General features: G+C 59.9%; 1 protein-coding gene and 1 long non-coding RNA gene across 3 annotated transcripts in view; one reads left to right on the forward strand and one right to left on the reverse strand.

Annotated features, from left to right (window-relative positions):
- The window catches only part of Col4a2 (collagen type IV alpha 2 chain), a 113,162-nt gene that overhangs the window by 89,866 nt on the left and 10,763 nt on the right, over window positions 1-12,533 (forward strand). The window contains exons 19-31 of the mRNA XM_010619977.3: window positions 380-499; window positions 729-878; window positions 3,196-3,288; window positions 3,572-3,735; window positions 6,065-6,137; window positions 6,219-6,325; window positions 7,094-7,295; window positions 7,531-7,590; window positions 9,257-9,313; window positions 9,571-9,678; window positions 9,782-10,003; window positions 11,542-11,703; window positions 12,308-12,478. Of these exons, the coding sequence (XP_010618279.1) occupies window positions 380-499; window positions 729-878; window positions 3,196-3,288; window positions 3,572-3,735; window positions 6,065-6,137; window positions 6,219-6,325; window positions 7,094-7,295; window positions 7,531-7,590; window positions 9,257-9,313; window positions 9,571-9,678; window positions 9,782-10,003; window positions 11,542-11,703; window positions 12,308-12,478 (1,689 nt within the window). The remainder of the gene's footprint in view (window positions 1-379; window positions 500-728; window positions 879-3,195; window positions 3,289-3,571; window positions 3,736-6,064; window positions 6,138-6,218; window positions 6,326-7,093; window positions 7,296-7,530; window positions 7,591-9,256; window positions 9,314-9,570; window positions 9,679-9,781; window positions 10,004-11,541; window positions 11,704-12,307; window positions 12,479-12,533) is intronic.
- The window catches only part of LOC117285135, an 11,786-nt gene continuing 7,992 nt past the window's right edge, over window positions 8,740-12,533 (reverse strand). For both annotated transcript variants that reach the window (XR_004516114.1, XR_004516113.1), the window contains one exon: window positions 8,740-8,854. This is a non-coding gene — a long non-coding RNA (uncharacterized LOC117285135). The remainder of the gene's footprint in view (window positions 8,855-12,533) is intronic.

The raw sequence follows: 12,533 nt of genomic DNA on the forward strand, positions 1-12,533 counted from the left end.
TGCTCCATTAGCCAGGCGTGGTGGCACACCCCTGTCATCCCAGCACTTGGGAGGCTGAGGCAGGAGGGTTGCCATGAGTTTGAGGCAAGAGCCTGTCTCAAAAAAGAATTTTTTAAAACTATAAATGACCTCTCTCTGGCGTGGATTGGCCACTCCCTTGTGCCCTCTTTGCCTGTGGAGCCTTCGGCTGCTGCTGAGCTGGAATGCGGCTGAGTTGCATTCTGAGGTTTCCTGGAGTCTGGATCACAGCTGAAAAGCCAGCAGGGCTGCAGAGAGGACCCTGTGTTGGGACAGGATCCCGGGCTGCTCTGTGTCCTCGCAGACACGTGACCAGGTGAGTGTGGCCCTCACAGCTCTCCTCCTGTTCTCTGTGCGCCAGGTGTCAGAGGGGACCCAGGATTCCCAGGAGCTCACGGGGAGCCAGGAAGCAGGGGTGAGCCAGGGGACCCAGGTTTCCCAGGACCCCCAGGCGCCCCCGGCCAGCCCCCCATAGACCAAGGTAATGCACATGCCCTGTGGGGTTCAGAGGGCGGGGCTGAGGGTGGTGCTGAGGGTGGCGTGCAGGGGATAAAGCAAGGCCTCGGGTCCACGGCCAGCCTAGAGGAGGCGGCAGGCGTGTAGAGGCCTGGCCTCCAGGTGATGGTGGCCTGGGACCCAGGCCCACGGTGGCCGCACCTCCCGTGGACTTGATACCACGGAAGACACGCTATGACCCTGCTGGGTTCCAGATGGCAGAAGAGGCCGGCCTGGTGAGATGGGGATCAAAGGCTCCCCCGGAGACCCGGGCATCTCTGCAAGCTACCCTGGCCCACCCGGTGCAGAAGGACGGCCAGGCCTTCGAGGACCCCCTGGGCCTGCTGGACCGCCGGGACCGGACGGTGAGTGGGGGTCAGGCCGCGCCTGGCCACCTGCACTTCACTTGGGTTCTGGCTCAATGGGCTCTGAGCTGATCCGGGGCTATGGATGGGGCCTGGCGCACTCCCTGGATCCCTGGGCAGGCTGCAAGGTGCACCCCAAGTTAGTGGCTGAGGGCAGGGCGCAGGGGCTGATATCTAGCAGCCAGCTGAGAGGTGGTGACGCCCCTGGGTACCAGCGGGAGCTGAGCCTGCGCTCCTGGTGAGCTCCCTGCCTGGACCCCCTCCTCCTCTCAGCAGACTTGCTGATCTGCCTTCCCCCGGGCACAGCCCAGCAGGAGGGACTGGATGAGGTGCCGCCCTTCTGTAATACGAAGTGGGGCTGGCACTGAGACCCAGAAGCCTAGGAGCAAGGCCAGCGAGGGCACCGCCACCTGTTGTGCGTCCTTGCTCCCCTGGTACCGTGGCCGTGCGGACCTGTGTGCACCCGGCTTTGAGCTCAGCTAGGCTTCGGGGCGCAGGGAGGTCCCTAACAAGGACCTCTAGGCCCTCAGAGGTGAGAGGGTGGGGCTGAGGAGCAAGGTCCTGAGCTCTTCCTGGGCGATGCCAAGAGCCGCAGCCACTGCTTTTCCACGTGATTCCTTCTGGTGCTCTGCCGTGGCCCCCTCACATCCCGCTTCCGTGGAGAAGACTTTGTGGAGAAATGACGGCGTGGGACCGCAGTTTAGTTGAATTCAAACATCCGTGTTTAGTGCCTTGGGGAGGGTGTTTCTCCGTCCCCCCACCATCTGTAGGTGGGGAGTCTGAGGAGCTCCTAGAAGTGTATTTTTTCCACTGAAACAATCGGCAGTCGCTTCTGTTTCTATTTCATATTCTACAGTCAACTTTTTTTTTTTTGTCCTGGGAATCGAACTTGGGACCTTGTGCTTGCAAGTCAGGCAATGAAACCATTAAGCTAAATCCCCGGCCCTCTACAGTCAACTTTTAACCTACTGTTACTCTGCTTTCCCGATTTTCTTTCAACTAGAAAGCCACACCCCATTTCCCTAGACTGTGAACTTGCCAAACAAGAGTTTGTGCCACTCCGTCTGTCTTTTCTATGCTCTGTCCTGCTGGAAGCTACATTATTAACCTGACAAGTGCAGTGATGGCCAAGTTTCCATGATAATTGTCTTTCCTAAGTATCTACAAGTTTCCTTCTTGGGAACAGAACGTGTGTTAAAATAAAAGCTTAAAAGGATGCCCCGGGACAGAAAACTAACCTAGCCATGATTCCGTAACTGAACTCGGTTTGATAAAGACAGAAACACACACCATCTTGATTTATAAACCTTGCTTAGGAAACCTGTGATTTACTAACGTCAGTCAACTGCAAGTGGTGTGACTTATTTCTGATCTATTTTATAGACCTGAGCGGATTTATAAGTAGATGGGATGGTATCAGATGGAGCGAATCAGCCATAAAAGTGTGAAGTGCACATTGAGTTCCCCATGCGCGTGTGGATATCCGTCTCTCCCGCCCCGTGCGTGGCCTCTTTGCAGCAGTCCGCTGGGCAGCTGGCCTCACAGTCCACGCTGCTCCTGTTGTCCGTCCTGGGCTCTCTGTACAAGCCGAGTTGAGGACCCGGACGCGGCCCCTTCGGTAGCGTAGGTCTGGAGAGGATGAGCGAGATGAGCAGAGCTACCTCACCCAGTGTGTGGCATCGCCACCCCGCACACCACTGCCCCTCTGTCCCCACTTAAGACGCCAGCATCCAGGTCTGGGCCCTAAATGCGTAGAGACCCCAGAGGATGTGGGGCAGCATTCGTGCCGTCTTCGTCTTCCCTGGGCAGCCCGCGGCCCCGCCAGGGCACGGACCCTCCCGTTCTGCAGCAGGCCTTGGGTTTTCACACAGGGGTTCTGTTGGCTCGCTGGACTGCAGTGCTGCTGGCCCAGCCAGAGATCTGGGGCTGCACCCTGAGTGCATAGCCGGTGGCCACCCCCAGAAGTCACTGCTCCCCGAGGCCACCTCCATCCGGCCGCCTTAGAGCCTGGACTGTCCCCCCCTTGGTGACGTCCTGCGGGATCGGGGTCCAGTGAAGCCCAGCCTGGCCCTGGGAGCCACCAGGGACCCACGTGAATGACGCTAAACCCATGCGTGCCAGTGTGTATGCACACTGAGGGGGCAGGCGCGTGTGAGCACTTGTGCGCCCTTTCCCAGATGCAGACAGGCGTGGAGCAGGGTGCAGTCACGTGCGCCGGCTGAGCCCCCACTCCAGCGGGAAGCTCTTGCCCTCTTCCCTGTGGCACCCTGCAAGTGTCAGTGACGCACTAAAGTCTGTCCTGTGTGCCTCTCTTTAGGCTTCCTGTTTGGCCTTAAAGGAGCACAAGGGAGCCGGGGCTACCCTGGGCCTTTCGGCACTCCAGGGCTGAATGGACAGAAAGGACGCAAAGGTAAGGGGTCCGACAAAGGTGGGGAGCGGGGAAGGCAGCACCCCGCCTCCAGAGGGCACCCCCCCTCCTGTTCCACGACCAGTCAGCATCCCCAACCCCAAGTCTAGCACTTGCTGAGTGTCGCCTTGATGCCACAAGTGTCTTGCCTACACTGGGGAGGCTGAGGCAGGAGAGTGGCTGTGAGTTTGAGGCCAGCCTGGGCCACACAGCTAGACCTCATCCATGTGTTCCCCCGCTGCACCCCAAGCCCTTCTAACAGACCCACCTTCTCCATCATCCACAGGTGACGCTGGAGACTGCAAATGTGTTGAAAGCGATCAGTTCCCCGGGGCTCTTCCAGGACTGCCAGGACTCAAGGGTTTCCCAGGTGCCAGTGGGAGGCCAGGCTGGAAAGGGGAGCCAGGAGATCCTGGCCAGCATGGCACCCCTGGGTTCCCAGGGTTCAAGGTGAGAAATCGGCGCCCCCTGGCAGCCAGTTTGAGTAGGGAGGCGTGGCCCAGGCTGGTGCCCCAGGGCGGGAGGCGCATTTCCAGAAGCCAGCAGCGTCTGGTGCCCCTGTGACCCAGCACTCTGGGAGGCAGAGGCAGGAGGATCACAAGTTCCAGCCCAGGCCTGGGTCACAAGTTCCAGCAAGACCCTGTCTCAAAATAAAATTTAAAAGGGCTGGGGATGCAGCTTAGTGCAAAGGCCCTGGTTCAATCCCTAGTACCCCAAAAGCCGCAGATTACAGGGCGAATGAAGATGTTCAGTGGTGGAAGAGGAAGTCTCTGCCCGAGCAAGTCGGGCCCAGTGAGCACCGACCCCGATGCACCACTCCTGGTGTGAGCACCCCGCAGAGATGTGTGGGCGCTGGTGCGAGTGAATCAGTGTCCCACCCCTCAGGACAGCAGGTGCCAGATGGCTCCGTGGAAAAGGAGCTCGCTGAATTTTGCCCTTTCAGTAGGTGGATTGTGTGGTCTGCGCTATATTTCAAAACAAAAATCTGCTAGCCACTTTTTTTTTTTTGTACCAGGGATCAAACTTGGGACCTTGCGATTGCAAGGCAAGCATCAGAACCAATGAGCTAAAGCCCCTGCTAGCTTTTTTAACATCACCTCCTGGGTATCTTCTGCTCAAATGTCAGCATCTAACGAAGGCTCCTTCCCCCATTAGAGAGGGAGCTCCTGGGTCCCCAGGAGGCTGCTTTGGGGACTGTGGAGCTCCCTGTCCCTCAGCGGGGCCAAGGCCACAGGCAGATCCTCCCAGACCTCCCCAGGCCACACAGATGTGGCAAAGAAACTGTACTTTGTTACTTTGCAGCCTCAAAAGAGAACTGTGGAAGAAGTATAAAAAGAGAGGCCCATTGTGTTGTGTACTCAGTGATAAAGAAAGAACTCGCTCAGCTCAGGGCTGTCCTGGGATACCTCACTCCAGAGAGCTGTGGCCACGTTCGGCCGGGGCTCCAGGCAGAGAGGCCCACAGCACCTGGGGTCCCCCAGAGAACAAGTAGGGGATCAGCAGGGATGGGGCCCCTCGCGTCCAAGGAGCAGTGTCGGGCTTGGCCCTAAGCACCGAATGCAGTACAGGGCCTCTCAGGGAACAGAGGGGCAGAGGGTCGCAGTGTCCAGGAGCACTTTGTCCAGTAGCTGCCCTTTCATCTTCTTTTAAAGCTGACACCACCCCCACGCCCTGGCTGTCTAAGCCGCACAGGTGCTCAGATTTTCAGAGGACCAGACAGCAGCGGCCCCACTGTCACAGGGGCCAGAGGGTCCTGTATTTGTGCCACAGCCGCCCACGTGCACCTGTGCCACACACCCACGCAGCTCTGCCAGCTCTGCCCATGTTGGTCATCTCGCATTTCTCTGTGTCGGGCTACCCACTGCAGTAGCAGCGCCTGGTTTTCCTGTAACCGTGTAGTTTATTTCTAATATTTGTTCTGCCACTGAGTAAAATGCAGGGGTCGATCCACTGACCCAGTGCACACTTACTGAGCACCAGCTGTGTGCGAGACACGGTCCTAGACTCTTGAGAGAATGTCGCGCTTTTCTGCAAAGACCCAAATCGATAAATCAGGCACGTGTGGAATTCCCGAGGAGGCGAGGACTCGCACTGTCACCCGAGTGCAACATTCCGTCTCCCTCAGCCCACTCCGCTCCCGCGTTCTGGCGGACCGGCACCTCGCTGCCAGCCACTGTGGGGTCTGCACCTGAACTTTGCTCGCCCTGCAGTAGTTCCCTCCCAGCATGATGTCCCCGAACCGCACATCACTCTGTGAGGGGCAGGCGCGTGCATTGCTCTCCTCTCTGTGGCAAATGCTCATGAGCCTCACTGTACTCGCAGCTCCTGCCTGCCTGGCTTCTCCACCACTGGAGTTAGGAGTTAACGTTGCGGTTTAGCTCTGCGCTTCGCCAAATCCAGGGACCTTGGGGATGCAGGTCACAGTTCACTGCTGACGAGGGATGTGGCTCGGTGGCGCCGCCTGCCCAGCAACTGCGAGGTCACCTGCTAGGGTGGGAACAGGCCCAGCCTCTTGCCCCGCCGCCAGGCGATGGTCAGGGGGTGTCCAGGCATTGCCTTTGCAGTACTGAGGCTCCAGGACCGCTGCTGCTTCGTGGCAATTCAGTACATTTTAAAGATAGTTGGAAACCCAGCTCCCAGGGCCCACAGCCTCCACTCCAGGGCCTGACCCTCCCAGGCTCGCGGCCGCTCACAGACACAGCATCTCAGCGTCGCAGGGAGGTTCTCGGGGGTCCCTGGCCACTGGACGCACCCCTAGCACCACCTGTTGTCTCCTCAGGGCACCCCCGGCAGCCTCGGGGCACCAGGACCCAAGGGAGCGAAAGGTGACTCCAGGACGCTCAGCACCAAAGGTGGGTTCTGGTGGTCCGGCCCCTGGCCCTCGGCCTCCCTCCCAGCCCCATGAGTGGCTTCACACACAAATCCTTCCCCAGGAGAGCGGGGACAGCCCGGGATCCCCGGTGTGCACGGGCTGAAAGGTGACGATGGTGCCCCCGGCCGAGATGGGCTCGATGGCTTCCCTGGACTCCCTGGGCCGCCTGTGAGTAGCCACCAAGGGCAGGGCTGTCCAGCCCTGGCTCCGAGAGCAGTGTCGGGCTTGGCCTTGAAGCACCGAATGTAGCACAGGGCGGCTCTGTCTCAGGGAAGAGAGGGCCGAGGGTCACAGTATCCAGGAGCAGGGAGTTACATGGGAATTGAGCCCAGCGCAAACATGAACATCAAAGATGAAATAATATTCCTCACGGTGTCACCAAGAGCGAGCCCTCAATGGCGGGGGGTCCTGCAGTGGGCAGCACGAACCTGCTCCAACCCTGCGTTCACACGCAGCCCCCTCAAGGTGGGGGGACAGCCCCTCCCACAAGCTTCCCTTCTATCCAGCCGGTCTATCTCGGGCTCCACGGCCCAGGCCCCTCTGTTCCTGCTGTGCCTGCGTTGTGTCTTCTGTAATGACACACTCAGCACAGTTGAGTGCAGACTGGCCAGCTGGCACAGGTGGCTCTGTGACCCGCTTCTGAAGAAGGCCTGTCTGAGCCAGGTGTGGCAGTCGCACCCCAAATCCCAGATGTCAGGCTGGGGAGGCTGAAACAGGAGGATTTTGAGTTGGAGGCCAGCCTGGGCAACTTAGTGGGATGCTATCTCTAAACAGAATGTAAACCACTAGTGCTAGGGCTCAGCCGGTGCTTGTCTGGCATATTAGAGCTGTCAGGGACTGGGTCGCTCTGTACCCACGGCCTGGATTGTGGGCTGGAGGAGTCAGGCCGTCTGTGATATTTATCTTTATTTTGAGCTGACCTGGATTTTCCCACAGGGCGATGGCATCAAAGGCCCCCCAGGAGACTCTGGTCCCCCAGGAGCACCCGGAACCAAGGGCCCCCCAGGAGAGATGGGCCCCCCAGGCCTGGGCTTGCCAGGCCGCAAGGGCGAGCAGGGTTTCCCAGGGGATGCAGGGTTGCCCGGGTCCCGAGGCTTCCCCGGCCCTCCCGGCCCCCCAGGCAGCCCTGCAGAGACAGGTGAGACAGAGCAGGCCTTCTTCGTGTCTGGGCTCGGCCTGGCTAGGTCCCCTCCCTTGCTCCTCTGCCCTGCGTGTCCTCAGGCTCTGCAAGGACGTGGCTGCCACTGCTGCCTGGGCGTGAGACAATGCCCACGGGCTCCCCGGGTTGGCCCCTACCCGCACCCACACAGACACACTCACCCTGTGCACACTGAGCAGGCATTGTAGGCCTCACTCTCCTGCCATCTCCCCAGACTGTGACACGGGTGTGAAGAGGCCCATCGGAGGTGACAGACAGGAACCCGTGCAGCCAGGTACGTTTTGGAGGTGGAGATCGGCTCACAGGCACCAGGTGGGAGCGGTCGCCTGCCCACAGGGCTGTGCATCTGCTTCCTCGCAGAGTCGAGGACAGGCCGGACCCTGAGTCCCCCACGGACAGGACGCAGCTCCGCTTTCGGGGCTGGCGGGAGCGTGGTGGGGCTCATGATGCAGGGCCAGGCTCCCTCCGCAGCCACGGGGGATGGCGGTGGGCACCCTGCTCACACAGGGCGAGGACAAGGACCTGGCCAGGAGTGGGCCAGGAAGGACAGGGGCTGCGAGGCCCTCACCAAGGCACAGTGGCAGGAGGGGCCCTCGGGCTGCGGGTCAGATGGCCGCAGCGTCTTGTCGGTGTGGCCAGTGGGGTTTGTGTAGCCCGGGTGCTCCGACCCTCAGCACCATTCAGGTTCTGGTTCCCAGGGCAGGGCGTGGAGGTGCAGCTGGTGAGCATGTCTGCCTCGCTTGCAGAGGGGCTTGAAAATACTGTGTTGCACAGCCAGCCAGTAGGGATGGGTGGGGACAGATCCTCTTGAGGGACACCCTTCCTGCTGGAAGGTGGGAGCTCCAGGTCGGGCCCCACAAGCTCAGGCCACCAGGAGGAAGACGGCCTGGGAGCCTACACCCTCCCGGTATGGCCGCTCCATCAAGCCACAGGGAGCAGCCGCAGCCGGGTATGGGGCACACGCCTGTCATCCCAGTACTCGGGAGGCTGAGGCAGGAGGCTGGCCCTGAGTTCGAGGCCAGCCTGGGCTACACAGTGAGTTGAAGGTCAGCTTGGAATAAATACATAGTAGTGAGACCTCTGCAGTTAGGTTCCAGCATCCTGCCCATTGTACAGTGCAGGCCTGAGAAATAAAACTGAACAACAACTAGGAGAGAGAAAGCTGGGGCAACTGACAAAGGCACTGGCCAGTCCCAGGCAGACTTTTATTGGCAATCAACTGGGGTAAAGGCAAATAACATGCAAGGTCAGGGATACACACCATTGTGTGGTTTCTGTGGCAGTTAATGTAAGCGAGGTAAAGGACAGGACAAAGCAATCGAATTAGGAACAGAACAGACAAAATACATGGTTGTAATTAGAACACTGTCCCACTTAGAAGGGTTTAGTTGTGGGAATGGAATTTGGGTGTGAGTTACTCTGACCTCGGCACATAGGTTTCAGCCAGACTCACTTCTGTAAACGCCAGTTGTGGGGTTCACTCTTCACAGATCTTAGGGCATCATCAGTAATCAGTGCCTTCTGCACATAGGAAGACCCTGTCTCAAAAGAAAGAGGCCAGAGGTGGGGTATTTAGTTAGCTCAGTGGCACCTTGCCTGCCTCACAAGTGCAAGATCCTGAGTTCATCCCAGGTACTGCCCCCCACCAAAAAGGAGGCCGAAGAGATCCTTTTGCAGTCTCAGGGAGACTCCGCCTGCTGACAGGCATTTCTGGTCAAGGACGCATCCAGAGACCAGGGCCGACTGTCTTCGTGGGGACAGTAGCACACATTGCTGCTGTGACCAGCTGCCTCTGGTTTCTTTCTGCCTTATGCTGTATTGGTGTCACAACACAGTGGAATTAAACATTTATTTGCATCAGACCCGAGATGAATTAACTAGTGGGGCTGCGGGTTACACAACGGTTCCCCCGCCCGCTCAGCCCCTCCTTCCTCTCCCAGGTTGCGTTGGAGGCCCCAAGGGATCACCTGGACAGCCCGGCCCCCCTGGGCCCTCAGGTAATGTGCTGCCCCTGCCCCCGACACCTGGACCCTGGATGGGGTGGGAGTCTGGCATCCCAAGGCCCTGGCCAGACTCTGACCCTCCCTGGGGAGGAACGAGTGTGTGGACCCCCAGCTGCACCCCAGGCTGGATGGGAGGTCCCTGCTGGCAGGCACCCAGAGAAAGTTGCTCTGAGCCCCAAGGTGCTGCTCTGGGGTGCCCCTCTCCCCAGCCTGGAGGGACTGATGTGGCTTGGTGACTTTTTGATGTCCAGGTGACAAAGGCCCCAGAGGGACCCCAGGATTCTTGGGAGTGGACGGACCGCCGGGGCTCAAGGGCTTATCTGGAGACCCAGGCCGCGAAGGGTACCCGGGACCCCCAGGTAAGCAGGGCAGGGAAGAGCCAGGTGGGCAGCACTGGTGTTCCCAGGCTCAGAACGTGACCATGCTAACCTGAGGCTGAGGGGCCTCCCTATTTCCTTTTAGGGTTCATGGGACCCCGAGGATCCAAGGGTGCTGTGGGCCTGCCTGGCCCAGATGGACTGCAGGGCTCCAGCGGCCTTCCAGGCCCTGCAGGGCCCCCTGGGGACAGGGGCATTCCAGGAGAGGTGCTGGGGGCCCAGCCTGGGCCCCGGGGAGATGCCGGGCTACCTGGACACCCCGGGCCGAAAGGCCTCCCGGGGGAACAAGGAGCCCCTGGATTCCAAGGTGAGCCCCACAGTAGGGTGGGGCGCCCCAGACCTGGGTCACCCTGGGGAACTGAGGAGGGTGACTGTGCTCTGCTGCCCGGGCTGTGCCAGCCTCACGTCCAGCAGCCTGTGCAGTCACAGGGGCATCAGGCCTGCCACACTGGGCACTGGCTGCGGGGAGGCGGGAACAGTCCCAGTGCAGCTCAGGGACTGGAATCCAAACCAAGCACTGCTAAACACCCTGCTGTGCACGGTGTCCCCCAGCTGCTGGGTGAAGTAGGAAGACACTGGCCTGGTGCAGAGCGGGGCCCAGTGGCCCAGCCTGGCACTGGGAGCCCAGCCAGTCCTGACGAAGACAGCGTGGGTGGCTGTCAGGCCATTCATCAGGGCTGGCTCTGTCTCAGTTCCTCTGGGCTTCTGTGGGGCATAGGCCAGGTGTCCTCAGAGCGGGACCCACAGGCGAGTGCAGCCCAGGCTGTGACAGGAGCAGGACATGGCGTTTGGGTGTCTGGCGGGGTCCCCGTGAGAGGAGAAGGCAGTGACACGGGGCTGACCGGCTCCCGCAGGGTGCACGGGGCAGAGGGCAGGGCTGCAGCCCAGAGAGGAAGGAGGAGGCTGAGGTGGCGGCGTGCACACGTGGGCACAGAGGGACTCACGCATACGTGGCACACACACCACCCACACACTCATGGCAGTGCTGACAGGATGGTCCTGCTCCACCTGTCCGGCCAGGGCTCAGCTGCAGTGACACACAAGTGTATACTCACACACACAGCACACACATGGACACCCATGCACACGAGCACAGTGTGTACAAAGTTAGCATGCAATGTTAAAATTTTCTACTCATTAGGGCCGGGGATTTAGCTCAGTGGTTCTGCCGCTCACCTTGCAAGCACAAGGTTGCAAGTTCGATCCCTGGTACCCCCCAAAAAGATCTACACATTAAAAAAATTAGATCAGCAAAAGTAAAAATAGTTGTGCTCCAACGTTAGAAGGTGCGTCCCACGCATGTTCCCGCCCTTAGGAACTACTAGGATCTCTAATAAAAGTCTCAGAATCCCCAAAGGGACACACAAGCAAAGAATAAAAACTTCACCAGAAAGCAGAGAGGAGAAGAAATGGTGATCATCAGGGAAGCGGGCTGGCACAGCCCCCAAGTTTGCAGCCCAGCACCAGGCGTGACACGGTCCACAGAGAACTGGAGCAGAGTCTGAAGCGGGGCAGGCGTGGGAAGGGCTCTCTGTGGCCACTAAGTGGCCTTCCGGGACGACTCCCTAGTGCACCAAGCCCCCACCCAGTGACACCTAACTGTGCCCACAGCGGGGTCTTATCAGAGCCAGCGAAATGTTTGCAGAGAGCAGACAGAAATGTGAAAACAGGTATAGCACTAGGAAAGGTGGAAGGAAACTAGCCAGCGTGTCAGCGGGCTCTTGGGTGAGGCTGCGAGGCTGCGGCTTTGCCCCTTCTCTGTGTCTCTGAACTCTCTGGAACCAGAACCTGAGATCCTCTCTGCAGGCGGACCCAGCCTCACCACTGTCTTTCCCCTTCCCACAGGGAGCCAGGGGATGCCCGGAATGCCAGGGCTCAAGGGCCAGCCGGGTGCCCCAGGACCCTCGGGATTCCCGGGACTGCCCGGACTTCCAGGACGGCACGGATTCCCAGGAGCTCCCGGCCCAGAGGGGCCCTTGGGGCTGCCCGGTATCCCGGGAGGTGAAGGTAGGGGTCTGGCAGCCCCAAGGAGGGAAGGGGTCCTCAAACTGTGGCCCAAGGAACGCACAAGAGCTGCTGCAGGGGTTCCAGACACGGGACAAGTATTTCACGGCGGGGATTACAGCCGAGAAGTCTCTTCCTTTGTACCTGTGTATACACTGGTCATCTAGGGCAGGTTTTAATAGAGAAAGAAAAATAAAAGCAGTTCCCACTGCAAAGGTTCAAACCCTGGTCCAGTCTGGAGGGGGGACAGAGGAGACCGTGCTGGGTAAGCAAGCGTGCCCCCCCTGCGTTTTGCACACCAGGAACGGCTGGCCTAGAGCTCCCACCTCGGATGGAGAAGGCACTGAATGCCGAGCTAAGGGTTAGGGGCAACTGAGGCAAAGACAGCCGGTGGTGGCTTTTAACAGAGGGGCAGTGAGGAGGCAGCTGGCTGTGGGACTCCAGAGCTCAGGACGCCCCGCTGACCCTGGACACCATCCCTGCCCGAGCCCGGCCTCTCCCCCACGGCTGGGCAACTCGCAGTCCTCGTGAGAGGAGCTTCTGGGCTGGGCCTCAGGCTTGGAGGAGACAGGCTCCTTGCTCACCTGAGTTTGCTTTCCCCCGACAGGTCTGCCCGGGGACAGGGGCGACCCTGGGGACACCGGTGCCCCGGGACCCGTGGGCATGAAAGGTCTCGCTGGGGACAGAGGTGACGGCGGCCTGGCCGGCGACAGGGGCCATCCAGGAGACCCCGGCTTTAATGGAATGGATGGGATGCCTGGTATCCCTGGGCTGAAAGGTAAACTGCGCAGCCACAGCCCGCCCCACCCAACCCCGACCCCCACACACCACGC

This window comes from Fukomys damarensis, unplaced genomic scaffold (genome assembly GCF_012274545.1).
Source record: "Fukomys damarensis isolate Sample0158 unplaced genomic scaffold, DMR_v1.0_HiC HiC_scaffold_6, whole genome shotgun sequence".
NCBI lineage: Eukaryota > Metazoa > Chordata > Mammalia > Rodentia > Bathyergidae > Fukomys > Fukomys damarensis.